Genomic DNA, 17,441 nt, shown 5'->3' on the forward strand with positions numbered 1-17,441 from the left:
CCCATGATGTTGACAATAAAGTCCTCTGCCTACACCAAGTGGGCGTCTTTCTTCAAGTCCATGTGCGGCAAGTTCGGCCTCAAGTCGCACATCGACGGCACGGTGGCGCCCCATCCCCAGGACCCCGACTGGGATCAAGCGGATTGCTACGTCCGCTCCTAGTTTTTCGGCTCTGTCGACAACTTCGTCCTCAACCTTGCCATGATCGACGACAATCAGATCGCCCAGGATCTTTGGCTTGCCATCGAGGGCCTCTTCCATGCCAACAAGCAGTCCCGGGCGATCTTCCTTAGCCACGACTTCCACTCCATGACACAGGGCGACTTCTCCATCGCTGAGTACTACACCCGCATGAAGATCATCACCGACGCCCTCCACGATGTCGGCCATCCCATTCAGGACTCCCAGCTTGTCTTGAATATCCTTCGCGGCCTCAACCCACGCTTCTCCAACACCGCCGATGACATCGCCAACTCCACCACCGGCTTCCCATCCTTTGCCCAGGCGCGGGACATGCTCACCCTGAAGGAACTTCACCTCGCCAACAAGGAGAAGATCTCCAACTCCACCGCCCTCCTCGCTGGGAACTCTTCATCGTCTTCATCCTCCGGCTGTACGGGCGGGTGTCGCCCACCCCCATGGCGCACCGACCCGTGGTTCTGCTTCAGTCCAAGGCCTGGCTCCTACGGCGCCCCGAGTTTCCAGCAAGCCAGCGGTCAGGGTGGTGGGGGCTGGCACGCCGGCGCCCCTGGCCTCCTCGGCCCCCCTCTGCAAGCCCACGCCGCCTACGCCCCCGTTTAGGCGCCAACCTAGGACCAGGCAGGCTTTGTTGCCGCCTTGAACCAGATGGCGCTGCAGAATGGCGGTTGGGTCGTTGACTCGGGTGCATCCGGCCACATGTCATCCTCGGATGGTATTCTTCTTTCCCACCTCCCTTTCGCTCACACCTCCATTACTGTCGGTAACGGTCACACCCTTCCTGTCACGTACCGTGACAACTCCACCCTCACCACTCCCACCTCCCACTTTTGCCTTAACAATATCTTTGTTGTCCCTTATTTAATTCGTAATCTGATTTCTGTTCGTCAATTTACTAAGGACAATAACTGCACCATAGAGTTTGACGCTTTTGGTTTTTCCGTCAAGGATTTTCCGACCAGACGCGTGATTTTTCGCTGCAATAGCGCCGGCGATCTTTACACCATGCCTCTAGCATCCAACTTTGCAGTGCCCCACGCCGGCCTCACCATCTCCTCCAGTTTATGGCATCTCCGTCCTGGTCATCTTAGTCCTGCCACCATCGCTACCCTTAGACAGACTTCCTGCCACCATCGCTACCCTTAGACAGACTTCATCTATTGCCTGTAATAAAGACAATCACACTCTATGTCATTCATGTCAATTAGGGAAACATGTGCGGTTACCTTTCTCATATTCTAGCTCTTGCAACTCTGCTCCTTTTGAGTTAGTTCACTGTGATGTTTGGACTTCTCCCATTGCTAGCATTTCTAGTTATCGCTACTACCTAGTCAGTTTCGATGACTTCTCGCATTTTTGTTGGACGTTTCCTCTAGTTCACAAGTCTGAAGTCACCTCACACATTACTAACTTCCTGCTACTCTACATCGATGACATCGTCCTCACCACCTCATCCCCGACTCTTCTTCGGAGCATCATGGGGCGCCTTCACTCCGAGTTCACCATGATTGATCTTGGCGACCTACACCACTTCCTCAGCATCTTCGTCACGCGTTCCTCCCAGGGCCTGAACCTATCTCAACAATGGTACGCCCTGGATCTTCTTCACCGTGCTTATATGGCTGAGTGTCACTCTACAGCGACTCCCATTGACACTCATGCCAAGCTTTCAGCACACGACAGCACCAAGCTCCAGGACGGCTCTGAGTATCAGAGTCTTGCTGGGGCTCTTCAGTACCTCACTCTGACTCAACCTAACCTGGTGTATGTGGTTTAGCAGGTGTGCCTCTTCATGCATGACCCGCACGAGCCCCACATGGTCCTAATCAAGCGCATCCTGCGCTATGTGAAGGGCACGCTCTCCTTCGGGCTTCACATCGGCACCGGCCCTGTTCAGTCTTTGACTGCCTACTACAACACCGACTGGGCTGGCTGCCCGGACTCTAGACACTCCACCTCCGGCTTCTGTGTCTACCTTAGCGACAATCTAGTGTCTTGGTCCTCCAAGCGCCAGACCATGGTGTCTCATTCCAGTGCTGAGGCGGAGTACCGGGCTATGGCTCATGCTGTGGCAGAGTGTTGCTGGCTGCGTCAACTTCTTCAAGAGCTTCATGTCCCACTTGCTTCGACCATTGTTTTCTACTATGACAACATGAGTGTTGTCTACATGACAGCCAACCTGGTGCATCATCAGCGCACGAAGCACATCGAGATTGTTATTCACTTCGTCCGTGAGAAGGTGGCCTTGGGTGAGGTTCGGGTCCTCCATGTGCCGTCCTCTCACCAGTTCATGGACATCATGATGAAGGGCCTGCCAACTCCTTTGTTTACTGAGTTTAGGACCAGTCTGTGCGTCCATGATCCTCCCACTTCGACTGCGGGCGAGTATTAGGGAGTATATGTGTATTTTAGGATGTATTTATCCTTTCCTTGTACACTTGATGTATTTCTTGTACTCCAAGCCATATTGGCTATATAGAGAGGTCAACCCCCCCTCTCATTAGCGTGTGTGGTGTTTCCCATCTACTTCTCTACAGTTCTTATTACCGCATGACCGACCAGCATGACAAGCTTGTTCTTCACGTAGAGAAGCTGGAGAGTCACCTTGAGAAGGAGAAGAAGATGCGTGAGGACATCAAAGTTGAATTGGTCTGAGCCATGGAGACTTTGAAGGGCCTTGAGGTAGAGGCAAAAACTACTTTGTTTACTTTGAAGAAAATTTGTGAAGCCGCCTAGCCCATTGCAGATATGATAGAGCCTCCAGTTGAAGGTGTGGAGCCACATCCTCTGTCAGAAATACTCAAGGACGTGCTAAACAAGTTGTCCAGCTACATCCAAAAGATGGCCAAGTCGATTTCCCAGCAAGTGTTGAGCTTCGTGAAGTCATTCTACCCGAAAGCCAATTTGGCACCTGTTGCTGAGGACGTGACAGGCGACTACACTGATGAAGCCCTTCAACAATATATGTAGTAGATGGCCCCAATTGCTAAAGAAGTGGCCAAAAGACTAGACCCTGAGTAGTTCTGCATTGTAATCAAACATTAGTATTGTAATGAACAATTGTCAATGCTCGTAATATATTTGAAGTTTTTTATACAATTATTTCTTTACAACTTCTCTAAGTTGTATTGATGTTACACTCCCGAAAGCCTGGAACGACAGACATGTTATTACAAGCCGTGACTAGACAGATTTGTCTAGTGAATAGTTACACAGATAGTTAATTAACTCCTGAGGTACTGATGGCTTCTTTTCTGCAAGCTGCCAAGGGACAGATTTGTTCAATGAGTTAACTAACTCATGCAGTTTACTGCAGACTTGCTTTGCAAGTCACAATTGGACGATTTTGTCTAGTGAATTGAATAACTTACTAGAATTTTGGAGACTTTTTATTACAAGCATATTTGGGCAATTTTGCCATGGGAGCTGAATAGCTCGTTGGAGTTATGCAGTCTTGTTATTACAAGCCGCGATTTGGTGATTTTGCCCAGGGAGCTGAATAGCTCACTGTGGTATTACGGACTTGTCATTACAAGCCATGTTTGGAAAACTTTGCCCAAGGAGCTAAATAGCTCATTAGGAGTACTACGAACTTGCTTCTGCAAGCCGCGATAAGTTAGAAATAAGTAGTCGAATTATGATGAAAATATGACTACTTTGTGAGTTGTAAATCTACAACTAGGGCCAATGGCAAATTACATGAATATGTAAACCTAAGTTAAGGATAAAATCCACAGAGTTGCTCGTTCCACGAGTTGTCGACGTTTCACCAGAGGGGTGTTGTAGTCGATATGATCCAGGTCCAGTGACCTTGGAGACGATGAAAGGCCCCGTTCATGGTGAGTTGAGCTTGTGCAGCCCCTTGGTGCCCTAGATACAGTGAAGAACCATGTTGCCTATGTTGAACGATCATTCTTTGATGTTTCGGTCATGGTAGCGGCAGATCCCTTCGAGGTATCTTGCGGACTGGATGAGTGCTACGCAGCGAGCTTCTTCAAGGCTGTTAATGTTTAGATGCCTTGTTTCTTCTGTTGCGTCTTCCTCATACTGCTCGACTGTTGAAGATTTCCACATCACGTCAGTGGGCAACACGGCTTTAGATCCGTAGATGAGGAAGTAGGGCGATTGTTCTGTAGGCTTGCATGGCTGGGTGTGTAGCCCCCAAAGTATGTTGGGTAGCTCCTTGAGCCACTTGCCTCCCTTGGTGTTGGAGATGTCCTGCAGCCTTTTCTTGAGAGCGTGTAGCACCATCCCATTAGTGCACTCAACTTGGCCGTTTGCCCGCGAATGTGCGACGGAGACGTACAGGACATCGATCCCACTATTCTCGCAGTATTCCCAGAATCCATGGTTGTTGAAGTTTGAACCTAGGTCTGTGATTATGCGATTAGGGAAGCCGTAGCGATGAACAAGCTTGTCGAGAAAGTCGAGTACTCTATCTGCTTTGGGGCAAGTGACTGGCTTCACCTCGATCCACTTGGTAAACTTGTCAATAGCCACCAGAACTTGGTTGAATCCTCCAGACACCATGGGGAGGGGGCCAATCATGTTGAGCCCTTAGCATGCAAAGGGCCAAGAGGGTGGCATTATGATCAGCTTGTAGATAGGGAATTAGCATCGTTGGCATCGGCGAACTAGTTCCTCGGCATTAGCAAGAGCTGTAGGCCAATAGAACCCTGATCTAAAATCTTTACCCATGATTGTGTGTGAGGACGCGTGGTTGCTACAAATGCCTTTGTGGATCTCCTCCAATATTTCCTTGCCGTCTTGACGTGAGACGCACTTCATGAGTACTCCTGACGATGCGCCTCCTCTGTAAAGCTTGTTTTCAAGTAGAACATAGTTCTTGCTACGCTGTTAGACTTGTCCTACCTCTTTCTTGTCTGAGGGTAGCTTGTGCTCTTTGATGTAGTCGATGAAGGGAGCGGTCCACTCTGCATCAATCATCATAACCTCTCGATCTGGTGTGGTAGGATCTTGATCAGTGGTTGTTCATGGTGTCGGCTCCATTATTGATGGCTTGTGTAGCTCATGGATGAAAAATCCTGCTAGAACTTGAGTGAGGTGAGTAGTATCGCGTACAGCAGCTTCTAGACTGGTGGATATCTAGTCTTGAAATTTGATAGCACCTCGCTTACGAAGTAGATGGGCCTTTGTACTTTCAATACATGGCCTGGTTCCGGTCTTTCAACCACAATCACCATGCTGAAAACCATAATCATTGTGCCAATCAGGGCTGTCTTGGAGTTATCACTAGTCTCAAGGTCAATGGCATTGACGTCTACTTCACTTGCTGGATTGACCTTGGTTGCCCCCGACTTCTTTTCTGGAATCTCGAGCTCTAACGGGGACAGCTTCTTGGATGTGGCGAAGACTGGCATCATCAAGTTTGGTACTTGGGTAGTTGCTGCTAGCTTCACGGCTTCTGTGTCGCAGTCGTACTACCTCTTCAAGTCTCATCGCAGCGAAAGTACTCCCTTGGGTACCGGCATCTTGAGTACTAAGTACACATAGTTTGGGATGGCCATGAATTTTGCTAATGCTGGTCTTCCAAGGATGGCGTGGTACGATGTTTCGAAGTTCGCCACCTCGAACTGGATGTATTCTGTCCGGTAGTGTTCTTTGGTCCCAAAGGTACCTATCTGAGGGGTACAGCCGTGTTGCTCGGGACGATCATAGAACGAGGAGTTCGTCGAGGTGAGCATATCGGTGATGTCGAGGTCCATCTTCTTCAGTGTCTTGGCGAACAAGATGTTGAGACCGCTACCACCTTCGATGAGTACTTTGGTAAGTCTGGAGCCAGTGACAACTGGGTCCAGGACCAGGGGATACCGTCCTAGGTCTAAAAAACTAGTCATTGGTCCTTCCTAGAGAAGGTAATTGGCACCTTGGACCATTTGAGGAATGTTGACATCACAAGTTTAATGGACATTATCTCTCGAAGAATGAGCTTCTGGGACCGCTTAGTAGCAGTACCCGAGGTTCCACCGAAGATGACGTTGACGGTGTTGGATGGGTTCTGGAACTTGCCATTGTCACCATCGTCTTCGTCTTCCTTAGCCCTGCCCTTGTCTTTGGTGCTAGATGGCTCTGGCAGGTCCTTCATGACTTTGTGTAGACTGAAACAATCTAACGCACAGTGCTTGTGGTATAGGTGCCATGGGCACTGTTTCTTCAGGAGCTCATTGAACGAGGCCCTGTCATGGTTCTTGTCGCCACCTTTCTTGGGCGACTACGAAATTGCTGCGACAGTGTTGTATGGCTTGTGCTTGAGGTTCTGACTTCCCGAGTAGTTATTTCGGTTGTCATTATTGGGGCAATCGTTGCGGTTCTTGTCATTGTGTTGGCCATTGTTCTGATTGTTGTTGTTCTAGCCCTTGTTGTGATTGAACTCGAACCTTTCGATCTCCTTGTCTTCTTCATCTGCCCACGCTTGTGCCATAATCTTGAGAGATTTGACATCAGCAGGGCATCTTTTGCTGAAGTCTTGAAACATCCCGCGGTCGTGGAGGCTGTTCTAGAAGCAGTCAATGATGTCGCGCTCCGTGATATCCATGATTGTGGCGTTCTTTTCAAAAAAGTGACGTAAGTAGCTCTGCAGGGTTTTGCTTTTTTGTTGCTTGACCTAGGACAAGTCGATCATGTTGCCAGGACGCTGCATGGCTCCCGCGTAGTTGTTGGTGAACGCCACCTTGAGTCAATGGAGTTCTTGTCTAATAACTCGAGCCATGTGAGTGGCACCACCTCCATGCAGATGGGGAAGTAGACGACTTTGGTGCCAATGTTTCCCCCAGCTGCTTGTACTGACAGCGAATAGCACCAGAGCCATTGAACTGGGTCTTGCTTGCCATCATACTTGGTGATACCTAGGGGTTTGAACTTTTCAGTTAGAGTTGTCTTCCTCACATGTCTAGGGAAGGCAGGGAACCTGTCGGTATCATCTCCTAGGTACTCGACTTCTTGCTCAAGCTCACGGCTCTATCCATCGATGATGGTACGGGCATCGCGGCTGGCGTTGATCTTATTGCGGAGGTCTCCTACTAGGCGTTCATGCTCTAGGTTAGCCCCACGGTAGCCACGGCCTCCCGAGGGTCCTGCCCGACTACCTTCAGCTCCAGCTTGGCTTGGTCTGGTACCTCCCGATTGACTTGGTCTAGACGGAGGGCCTCTATGGTTGCTGCCATGTTGATTTCACTAGGATGCGAAGCGTTGGAGTGACTGTATCGGATTCTACTAATCGAGTTGTTCGTACGTGAGTTCTGAGGTATCGCACAGGTGATGAGATCAATAGATGCGACAATAGCCAGGGAAGTACGATTGTGACACGTTTGAACTGCTTCAAAGGCGTTATCCAGGTTCTGGACTGGTAGGTCCATTGCAAGTCGGCTACGATGCTCTGTTCTTGCAGCATTTCTTGCTCGTCATTGAGTTCTTTGAGCTTCAGTCTCTTCTCTGACATTGTTGGCGGTGATCTCATCCTGCGAGACGTCATCTGGGTGACGCTCATGTCGCGGGTTTCTGTCCCATCGCTCTTCTCCTTCATCCTCATGTCTAGCGATGATGGCAAAGAGTTCTCATTCTAGAGAGTAGCTTCCCGAGCTTAAAGTAATAACCTTCGTGGTGCCTTCTTCCTCGTAGATGGGTGACAGAGGAGCTCCCTTCTGGTATGGGAGAGTGTCGAGATAGGCGATGAGGCGTGAATCATCGTCCTTGGCAAGAGCGGGTGGCTTCATGTTGGGCCAGTAGACAAATCTGCCTTGAAAAGTTGATGTGATTACCAGGCCCTCTTGTGGACCTGATAAACAAGTCTCCTTGTCCGTATCCGAGTAGTAGTCAAGGTCCTTGATCATATCTGTATCGGATTGTGAACTGGACAGGGCCGTCTGATGAACAGTGGTCGCATTGCGGAGTCCGAACGGGAATCGACTCTAGCGGTAATCCGACTCGCACGATGGCTTATGCGCCAGCTCGTGAAAGTTAATCTGACCGGTAGGAGAAGTCGAGTTGGACTCGGACTCGTCCTCCCAGCCTCTGACTAGGTCAGAAGTTGAGAATTCGCCGAGGTTCTTGACGAGATCCTCCCAAGTTTGGCGCTAGAGCTTCATGGTTCACTTCTTCTTCTCCGGGGTCGATGCAATGTGGCAACAGAAATTTCCAGCACCGTATGCGATGCAAACCCAGGAGCCAAAGACGAATGCAGTGCCTGCTTCAAACGCGACGATTGGCTTGATGATGACTTGTGCCATCAAGTTCGCTAGTGGATTCTCGGCGAGAGCCCCGACCTGGTGCGCCAGCTGTTAGTGTTTAGATCCAGCAACCTACCAAGGGAGGTACCCGAGGTAGTGTTTTGGTTAGTGGAGCTCATCGAGATTAGGAACTCGAAGGTAAACGTAGACACACGATTTAGACACACCGTTTAGACAGGTTCGGGCTGCTAGATTGCGTAATACCCTACGTCGTTTATGTTGGTTAGATTGAATTGCCTTGGAGGGGGTTCCTGCCTCGCCTTACATTGTCGGGGGTAGGGTTACACGTCGGTTGGTTACAAGTAGGATACGACTAGAGGAGTTCTACTCTTATTGCAACGAGTACTTTCCTAATTCTCGACTAGTACCTATCTTTCCATGTAGACTACGCTGTCCTATGCTATGGTCTCCATGTCAGATGCGTCTCGGTATCCAGTCCCATATTTAGGACTATCCAAATCTTCTGGTGGGCTCATAGATGTATGTACCACAGTCTCTAAATATTCAAACAAAATTACCTACCCTAGTCAATTGAAACGAAATCCCAACATGCTCCTATATATTTTATATGCTTCTAAATTCCCCAATATTGCATGGTTAATACGTAGCATACATATACATGATGTGTGTCACGGTATAGACCAGATACAAACGTATGCAGGAAGCAATGAATGGGAATATCGATTTTTATGTCAAACACATAATTCGGCTAAGTTTTGAAATTAACATATGTCAAAATACTCTTAAAAATCAATACTTGCTTGTGCAAGATAACAGATTGATGGAGTAGTTGCTTTTCTGAAACACTACATCAAGATCCAAACACTCATGTAGTATTCCATTTTTTAGCTATAGTGATTATTGTTTTTGGTGATTGGTAGACGAGAAAATTTCAGGAGGTTATTCAAAATTACCGCAGTATCTTCCACTAACATACATAGGTCGTTGAGACCATGTAAGTTGCTCATCAATCCATTTGTCAATAAAGTAGCTGATCGAATACTTAACTTGCGGCGACAAGGTATAACCTGCAACTGAAGCGCATTACCCACTTGCTTGTGCCACAAAAAAGAAATCCAATGCTGTTGGAATCATACTCGCCTGACAAGCCAAGCCAGCGAGCGACTACCCCAAGTTGCTCTATAAAAGGACCTGCCGACCAGCTCTGCAGCTCTGGCACACTCCATTACCAAGTTATACACTTCTTCCACCCTCCACCTCCCGAGCCTCCTCTGCTCACTCCACCGAGCTGGCTACCGACAAGTCCGATGTCATCGTCGGCGATGCCGGCCTGTGCCTCGACGACGGCGAGGCGGCGGCCGTGAGCAGCAAGGCGGTGGTGGAGGAGCTGTACCGCGCTCTGGAGCGCGGCGACGTGGACGCCGTGCGCCGGCTGCTGAACCCGGACGTGGACTGGAGATTCCACGGCCCGCGCGCGCACCAGCACCTGGTGCTCATGCGCCTGCTCACCGGCGGCGCTGGCGCCGGCGGCCTCCCGTTCAAGATCCGGTCCCTGGACGCGTTCGGACCCACCGTGCTGGCGGAGGGCACCGACGCGACGGGCGCTCTGTACTGGGTGCACGCGTGGACCGTGGGTCCCGGCGGCCGCGTCACCGAGGTGCGCGAGTACTGCAACACCGCGCTCGTCGTGACGAGGCTCGGTGGTGACGGCGACGCCGCCGCGGCGGCTGCGTCGGAGACGGCGAAGGCGGCGTGCTCGCAGTCTCAGTCGAAGCAGGTGTGGCAGAGCCGGCTGCCCGACCGGGCTCGCAGGAACCTCCCTGGCCTCGTGCTTGCCATCTGATCTGAATATCTGGTCAGATGCGAATCATCGTGCCAATATATGCTTCCGATTCTGAACTGGCTGTCTGGCTTCTACCGTGTGGACAGGAGCCCTGCATGTTTCCAATGTGGTTACAGGGACATGAATGAATCAAATACCTTAAAAAAAGTAAAAGAATTCAAGTGATACTTGTGTGATGTGATTCCTGGTGGAGATAATTCAGCATAATTTTAGTGTTTATTTAGAAAACCTCTTCCATAAGCTTAAATGTCGACAAAAGATGAAAAATATATTTAAAACACCAGCCAATACCATAAAGAGCCTGGTGTGTACAATTTTTCGTGTGTTAGGTCTGGTTTGGTTCCTCTTGCTTATTTTTAGCATCCGTCACATCGAATGTTTAGATACTAATTAGGAGTATTAAACGTAGACTATTTACAAAACACATTACATAAGTGGAGGCTAAACGGCGAGACGAATCTATTAAACCTAATTAGTCCATGATTTGACAATGTGTTGCTACAGTAAACATTTGCTAATGATGAATTAATTAGGTTTAATAGATTCGTCTCGGCGTTTAGCCTTCGCTTATGTAATGGGTTTTGTAAATAGTCTACGTTTAATAATCCTAATTAGTATCAAACATTCAATGTGACACGTCCTAAAAATAAGCAAAGAGAACCAAACCCCCCTTAACCACCTCATGTTCTCATCAAAAGCCAGCTCACTAGTACTTTTCTTTAACGAAAATGGTAGGAGCTCTACCATTTAATTAAAAAAGAAAAAAAAACGTTAGTACATGACAGGGCAAGGTCTGCCGTCTAAGCGGTTGGTCACAACGTTAGTTTGGACGTGTTAATTACCAACACTGGCAAGGTCACAAACAAAAGCAACGCGCGAATAGGGATATGTACGTCATGAAGGTCCGTGGCATTCCATCATTGTCCCTCTTAGTTTGGACAGTGACCTTGTGCATCGTTATACTTTTATTTCTTGTAGATATCTGTGCATTCTCTTCTTATATAATGGACATAGCAAAACTGAGATATCTTAGTTCGTTAAGCGACTTGTGGTTGAACCTACCTTTAGGATACAATGTCCTGAATTTAGCATAAGCGCTTGTATGTTTCTAGATTCACTTTGGGAATTGGTGGTGTTATTCTTTTTGGTAGGCGATATTCTCGACGACAATAAGGTGTCTGTTATGACTCTATCAATCTTAAAATCTGTAGGTCTAGTTTTTCCGAGTTTCTCACAAGAGTAGTGTGCGCGCGTACATTAACAGGGGTGGGAGGGTGTACCGGTGTTCGAGTCTCTGCGTGTGCATCGTTTTTCCAGGGAAAACATACATTGCACATGATATAGATAATCATTCCGTTACAAAGACAGAGCTGCCCTGTTATCCCAATCCACTAATCCTTCCACAATGGATTCAAATGAAAATGAACGCAATGTGCTCCTTTCTTCATCAATTCAAAACTGAAAATCGGAAATAAGCTAAGCCGAGAGAAACAACAAAGGCAAATTATGAAACAAGGACTCTGCACACGCATATTTGCATTCCGGGAGTGCAGAAAGATTACTACTCTGTCACTGACCACGACCGCATTCGTCTTTCTCTATCAATGGCGGGACAGGTGGCGTCATTTCTCCAGAAGAAGAACTACTACACTGCTCCTGCCGCAGCAATGGCGACTCGTCGCCTCGACACGGAGAGTAATTCGCCAGCCGAACAGGGTGGGCGTAAATGATCGCCGGCGTTGCAGGATGCGAAGACCCTCCCTGACAAGACGGCTTGATCCCGTTCTCCCTCGGCAAAGGCTGCAGGGTGATGACGCCAGCATCAGCTCGCCCGCCGTCGGAGTCTCTCCGGTGGACGCTGCCGGCCTCAACGTCGAGGAGGAGGTTCGCCGTTCGCACCTCCTGCGCCAGCGCGCAGCTCCAGCAGAACATCCACCGGAGGTAGTCGATAAGGCACGGCGAGCCGGCGCGGCACGTGTCACCGCCGGGGAGCCCGTACTTTCGCCGCATCCGCGCGCGCCAGAACCCGCCGTAGAGCAGGCCGAGCGCGCAGAGCACGACCCCCGCCGCGCCGACCGCGTCGCCGACGGCCTCGTCCCGAATGTTCGCTGCGGCGGCGTTGAGCACCCAGAGCGGCGCGAAGCAGAGCAGCGCGAACATTACGGCGTGCACGTACGCGTTCCCGAAGCCCAGGCGCTCCATGTTCCACCCGAACACGCAGAAGGTGCAGAGGCACGAGAGCCAGCACGCCGTGGGGTCGTCGCCGACGTCGAGCAGCCCGCCTGCCCACTCCGCCCCCTCCGCGCCGGCCGCCGCCTCAGCGGCGATGCTGCCACCGTCGTCGTCGGTGGCAGAGCGATCGTCCGGTTCTTGGTGCACGCTCGGCCCACCGCGTCTCCTCCCCAACGGGCTGAAATACATGTACAGGCCGGCGATCACCGGCGCGGCGGTGCCGCCAATGACGAGCGAGGTCTCGGCGGCGTCCGGCCGCGCCTTGCGGGAGTACCCCCAGTAGAGCCCGCACATGGCGTACTGCGCGAAGCAGGCGACGTGCAGGAGCGCGACCACAAAGGACATGTGACCCCGCTCGCCGCGGCGAGGGCGCGCCACCGCGCCGGCACCGGCGACCTTCCGGAAGTAGGCCTCCCTGAGCTCCTTGGCGTCGCCGGGGCGCCACCGGAGGAGCAGGACGGCGTGGTGGAAGAGCGCGGGGTGCTGGTAGATGCTCATGAGCGTGAAGAGCGCGTTGAGCACCTGGTTGTTGACCTCGATCCACCGGTTGCGGAGGGACCGGCGCGGGAAGGCGCCGTCAAGGGCGCCGAGGAGGAGGAGGCCCAGCATGGAGCCCGACGCTGCCACGCAGAGCGCCCACGCCACCAGGGCGAGGTGCGCCGGGTGCTTCAGCCAGCGCCACCACGCGCGCGCGACGAACGCCGGGTGGAGCCTCCGGACGAGGCGGCGAGCGCTTTCCTCGGGCCGCGCTTCTTGCCCGACCACGGGAATGACGGAAGCGGCAGCATTGTTGCGCTCTCCGACGAGCTCGACCGCCAGGTCGCCATTGATCGCTGCGGCAGCGTGGTGACCTTGATCATGGACGGCGGCTTCCATATCCGGTAGTAGAGCAGTGGATGGGGAAAAAGTTTATTTGTATAGTACTTATATTAAGTTACAATTAGCTAGAAAGTGACTAAATCATACGCAGAGATCAATGGAAGTAGCCAAGAAGAGAGTGGACTAGTGGACAACCATGTAATGTAATGATGGAAGAATCTGAGACTGTGTAGCATCTTAGTCAACAAAAATGCACACTATAAAGCTATTCTTTATTTCCAGCGGTACTCCTCCATTCCAAATAGTAGATCGTTTTAGGTTTTCTAAGTTCATAGATATTATGATGCATTGAGATATATTGTATGTATAGATGTATAATAATATTTATACAATTTGGACCGGAGGGAGTACTTCGTAAACTGTAAGGCATAGGTCGCCAAGAAAACTTCAGAAATGTTCTTAAATTTGACAAAAGGATTTCTGAAGATTGTCAGCTTAAGTATTACTATCAGCAGCGTTTATGTCTCCTCTCTAATTGTGGAATCTTGCTGGGCAGAAGCAACCCGGTCCGGTTAAAGCGGCGGACTTGGCGAGTGGTGGTGCTGAAAGCTGAACAAGCTTGACTGGGCCCAAGTGCCGGCCGAACAAAGTTGAGACCTTGAAACGTGGACGCTTGTGCCTTTCTTGACTTGGTCTAGTCAACACTTGGCCCATTTATGTTGACTTAACGTTTGGAATCGACTCCGGGCATCAAACTGATTACTGGAGCTACCACTGCACGAATAACTGGCGACATATGTACTTAGATTAACCTTGTGAAAAACATTCTTCCCCTCCTTGCATTACAAGAATCAAGGATGAGTCAAGCGCATGCTGCGCGGGGCCATTGCTGGGCGCTCGTTCGTGGCTCTGAAGGTTATGTATACTGTTCTACTTCTTCCTTTCTTGTTTCTTTTCCTTTTTCTCCCTGCGCTATGCTGTTGGATATTTTAACAAATATGAATAAATCCGCAAGCGCACGGATATTATTGTAGCTTTCACCTCAATGTATTCCAAGAGTATCGAATCCAAGGGAATGTGTGTGCACTAACTTATATTCTAGTCGGTCCAAAGACACATCAAGATACATGACGAGGGTAGAGACGATTCCTAAAGATAGCACTTGAGGTAAGTTCAAGGTCGATCTCTCGATTATGGATACTTGGTTCAGGCACCGGCTTACTTCTGCCTGCCAGGCGAGTCTGGCTAGCAGCTCTACTCGAACGTGAAGGATTACAAAGGACCGATAGGGCTGTCACCACCTACGACCTACCTCTAGCAACTCGTGGGATATAAGACAAACGAAGGATAACCCCTAGTCTAAACACCACGTCTATACTATTGATTACTACTGCAGTCTAACTACATTTGGATCCCCATAGCAAACTACAACACTCTATATAAATATGAAGCGACAGACCCGCAAGCAGAGAGAACTGATCTCACTTAGGTACAAGTATTAGTAGTGTATAATGTATGATGGTCTAAAGGCAACATGAGAGCATACAAGCATATACTATGATAGCAAGGGTATATGACTAGCACATGAGCATATAAGCCAAGTATATCAATATAGCAAGGGTATAGGACTACTCATGCATATAAGAACAAAGTATAACACTATAAGAAGGAATCACAAATACTAAATTACTTTACTCCGAAGGAAACCAGCATCCGTAGAGGTACAAGCTGGGAGGAGAGTACTGACCCCGACACTCCTCCCGAACACCCCTCACTCTTTCCCTATTCTAAGCACAAGCTAGATAGGGCTTCGCCTTTGGAATGGAGCACTTATTCTACTCTTGTGTGGTGTGTTGAGAGAGGGGGTAGAAGATCCTATTTATAGTGTGGAGGTGCCTTGGGAGAGTGGAGATGCTCCTAGCATCCTAAGGGAATATTCTTCTCCAACTCCTCTCCTTCCGAGGCCCCGAGGCGGTAGCTCTCGGCGAAATGGTCACAACCGCTTTTAGGAAGCCTCCAGGAGTCAACATGTGGAAGTTGGGCGCGAGCTGAGCCAAAGGTGGTTCGGCCAAACCTGAACCCCGGGCACCGCCTCTCGCACCGCCCTTCATATGGGACACTGCATGGTGGGCCCTCAAGTCGGTTTAGGGTGCCCGCTCCAAGTTAAGGCGGTTTACCCCCTGATGTGGGCCCATGGATCCGTGTGCTCTCTCCTGATTGGCTGGAGTTGCGTTTCTTTGCCTCTTGGGTGTGTTTCCTCATCCTTTCTAAGGATAAATCACCTGCATACAAATATTCACCAACACTTGTGAAAATTGTTAGTAATAAACCCCTACCACTACGTTGATGCTCATCTTTCCGGTGTTTATGCAGGAGTTGATGGTCTATAATTGGTACTTAAGAGCCGTCAACACATGATGCCCTGCCGCCGCCCGCCTCCACCACCGCCCGCAGCCGGCAACACCTCGCCACCATGCCACTCCGCCCGCCTCCCACCCCGCCGCACCACCCCGCCCTCCCCTAACCCCTGTCGTCGCTGACCCCCTCCGCCGGCACCGCCTACCGGGGTTCCTCCCCCACCCGGCCGGTGGCGCCACCACCGCTCGACCTCGCCGCTCGCAACCGACCACCACCGCCGGTCCTACTACCACCGGCGACCATCCCTCTAATCCCGCCAGCCATTGAAGACCCCCAAACCTAGAAACCCAAATCCCTAACCCTAATCCCCTCCACCCATCGCCGCCGGCCTCCACCCCGCTGCCACTGGCCTCCACCACTACCCGCGGCCAGCGGCGTCTTGCTGCCATCCACTCCGCCCACCTCCCACCGCAGCCGCCCCTGCTCTTCTCCCCAACGCTCGGAGCAGATAAGGCCGCGTGGAGGTCACGTGCGTGTGCTTAACAGCTGCCCTGTGTTCGTTCGTTGGCACCTGCTAGCGGCGCGTGCACGATAAGGATTTCGATGCTACGCTCATATATACATCTATGAGTGTGCCTTTTATGACTAGTTGACTACCTACAATGAATGCCAACCAAAAGTACATTTGTCACCTAGATTTGTAACTATGATTGCTTCCACCATCATGCTGAAAATATTTTGTCAACATATTATTCCAAGTAATTTTGTGTTTGGCACTTGATGCACACTTAAACTAGGTTTAACAAAAAAATGCATCTTAAGGCGATACAGGAATATTTCCACAAGCTTTGCCTTTTGCACCATGCCATAATGGTCCTGTTTGTTTCTGCTTATAAGCTGCTTATCGGTGAAAATAAGCAAGAATACCACCAAACGGCTTGCTTATTTTTCTAGATTCACGCTTATGTGGTAAGCCGCTTAAGAGATTTGAATTATAAGAAGTGGAAATCTTCGCTTAGATTATATGAGAGAAGCTGAAACAAAGAGGGGCGTTCTTAACAATGATGTTGCAATTTAGGGTGAACCTATAGAAAAAGAAGAACCTTATACTAAATCAGATTGAACGAGGGATCTTCTTGGAAATGGGAAAATCTAGAATAAGAGTGCAAAGTTTCATTTCATATCCGTGAATAAACTGAAAAAAGAGACCTTTCTAAAAGAATAGAAAAAAGTAGGTGGATCGGGTTCGCTATTATGAGTATTCGCACACAAGACAAGAGTTTGACCACGGGGTAAGGTTACCATTCCTAAAGAAAAGACCGGTTACGGACTTGTACTCTACGACATAAAAAAATACATTCCCTGGCAAGGGCAGGCAAAAAACTTGAAAATCAAAGACACTCAGGACTTTCACTCCGTTTCGGCATAACTCTCAGCCTAAGCTTAAGAAGCATGGTGTATTGACACCTTTTCCCCATCTTCACCACCAGATCCTCTTCCTCCTAGGTACAAAGCCAATGCCCATTTTACTTTATGGAATAGCGCACGCCCAAGCTTAAGAAGCATGGTGTATTGACACCTTTTCCCCATCTTCACCACCAGATCCTCTTCCTCCTAGGTACAAAGCCAATGCCCATTTTACTTTATGGAATAGCGCACGTAGAATAACAAAAGGGGTTATTCATGTTCAAGCCAGTTTCAACAATATCATTATAACCATTACAGACCCACAAGATCGGGTGGTAGCTAAGGAAAACCTTGCTTCTTCACTTAATGCTTGCTTT

At 49.8% G+C, this 17,441-nt stretch overlaps 3 protein-coding genes across 3 annotated transcripts; 2 read left to right on the forward strand and 1 right to left on the reverse strand.

The window, feature by feature from the left end:
• Positions 1-201: 201 nt before the first annotated feature.
• Positions 202-801, forward strand: LOC140222205 (uncharacterized). Its single transcript, XM_072292398.1, has one exon. The coding sequence runs from the start codon at positions 202-204 to the stop codon at positions 799-801; it is 600 nt and encodes a 199-aa protein (XP_072148499.1).
• Positions 802-9,578: 8,777 nt separating this feature from the next.
• Positions 9,579-10,562, forward strand: LOC117850179 (senescence associated gene 20). Its single transcript, XM_034731986.2, has one exon. The coding sequence runs from the start codon at positions 9,901-9,903 to the stop codon at positions 10,246-10,248; it is 348 nt and encodes a 115-aa protein (XP_034587877.1). The 5' UTR covers positions 9,579-9,900; the 3' UTR covers positions 10,249-10,562.
• Positions 10,563-11,664: 1,102 nt separating this feature from the next.
• On the reverse strand, positions 11,665-14,205 carry LOC117850572 (uncharacterized). Its single transcript, XM_034732429.2, has one exon. The coding sequence runs from the start codon at positions 13,354-13,356 to the stop codon at positions 11,818-11,820; it is 1,539 nt and encodes a 512-aa protein (XP_034588320.1). The 5' UTR covers positions 13,357-14,205; the 3' UTR covers positions 11,665-11,817.
• Between the last annotated feature and the right edge of the window lie 3,236 nt (positions 14,206-17,441).

This window comes from Setaria viridis, chromosome 3 (assembly GCF_005286985.2).
Source record: "Setaria viridis chromosome 3, Setaria_viridis_v4.0, whole genome shotgun sequence".
Classification (NCBI taxonomy): domain Eukaryota; kingdom Viridiplantae; phylum Streptophyta; class Magnoliopsida; order Poales; family Poaceae; genus Setaria; species Setaria viridis.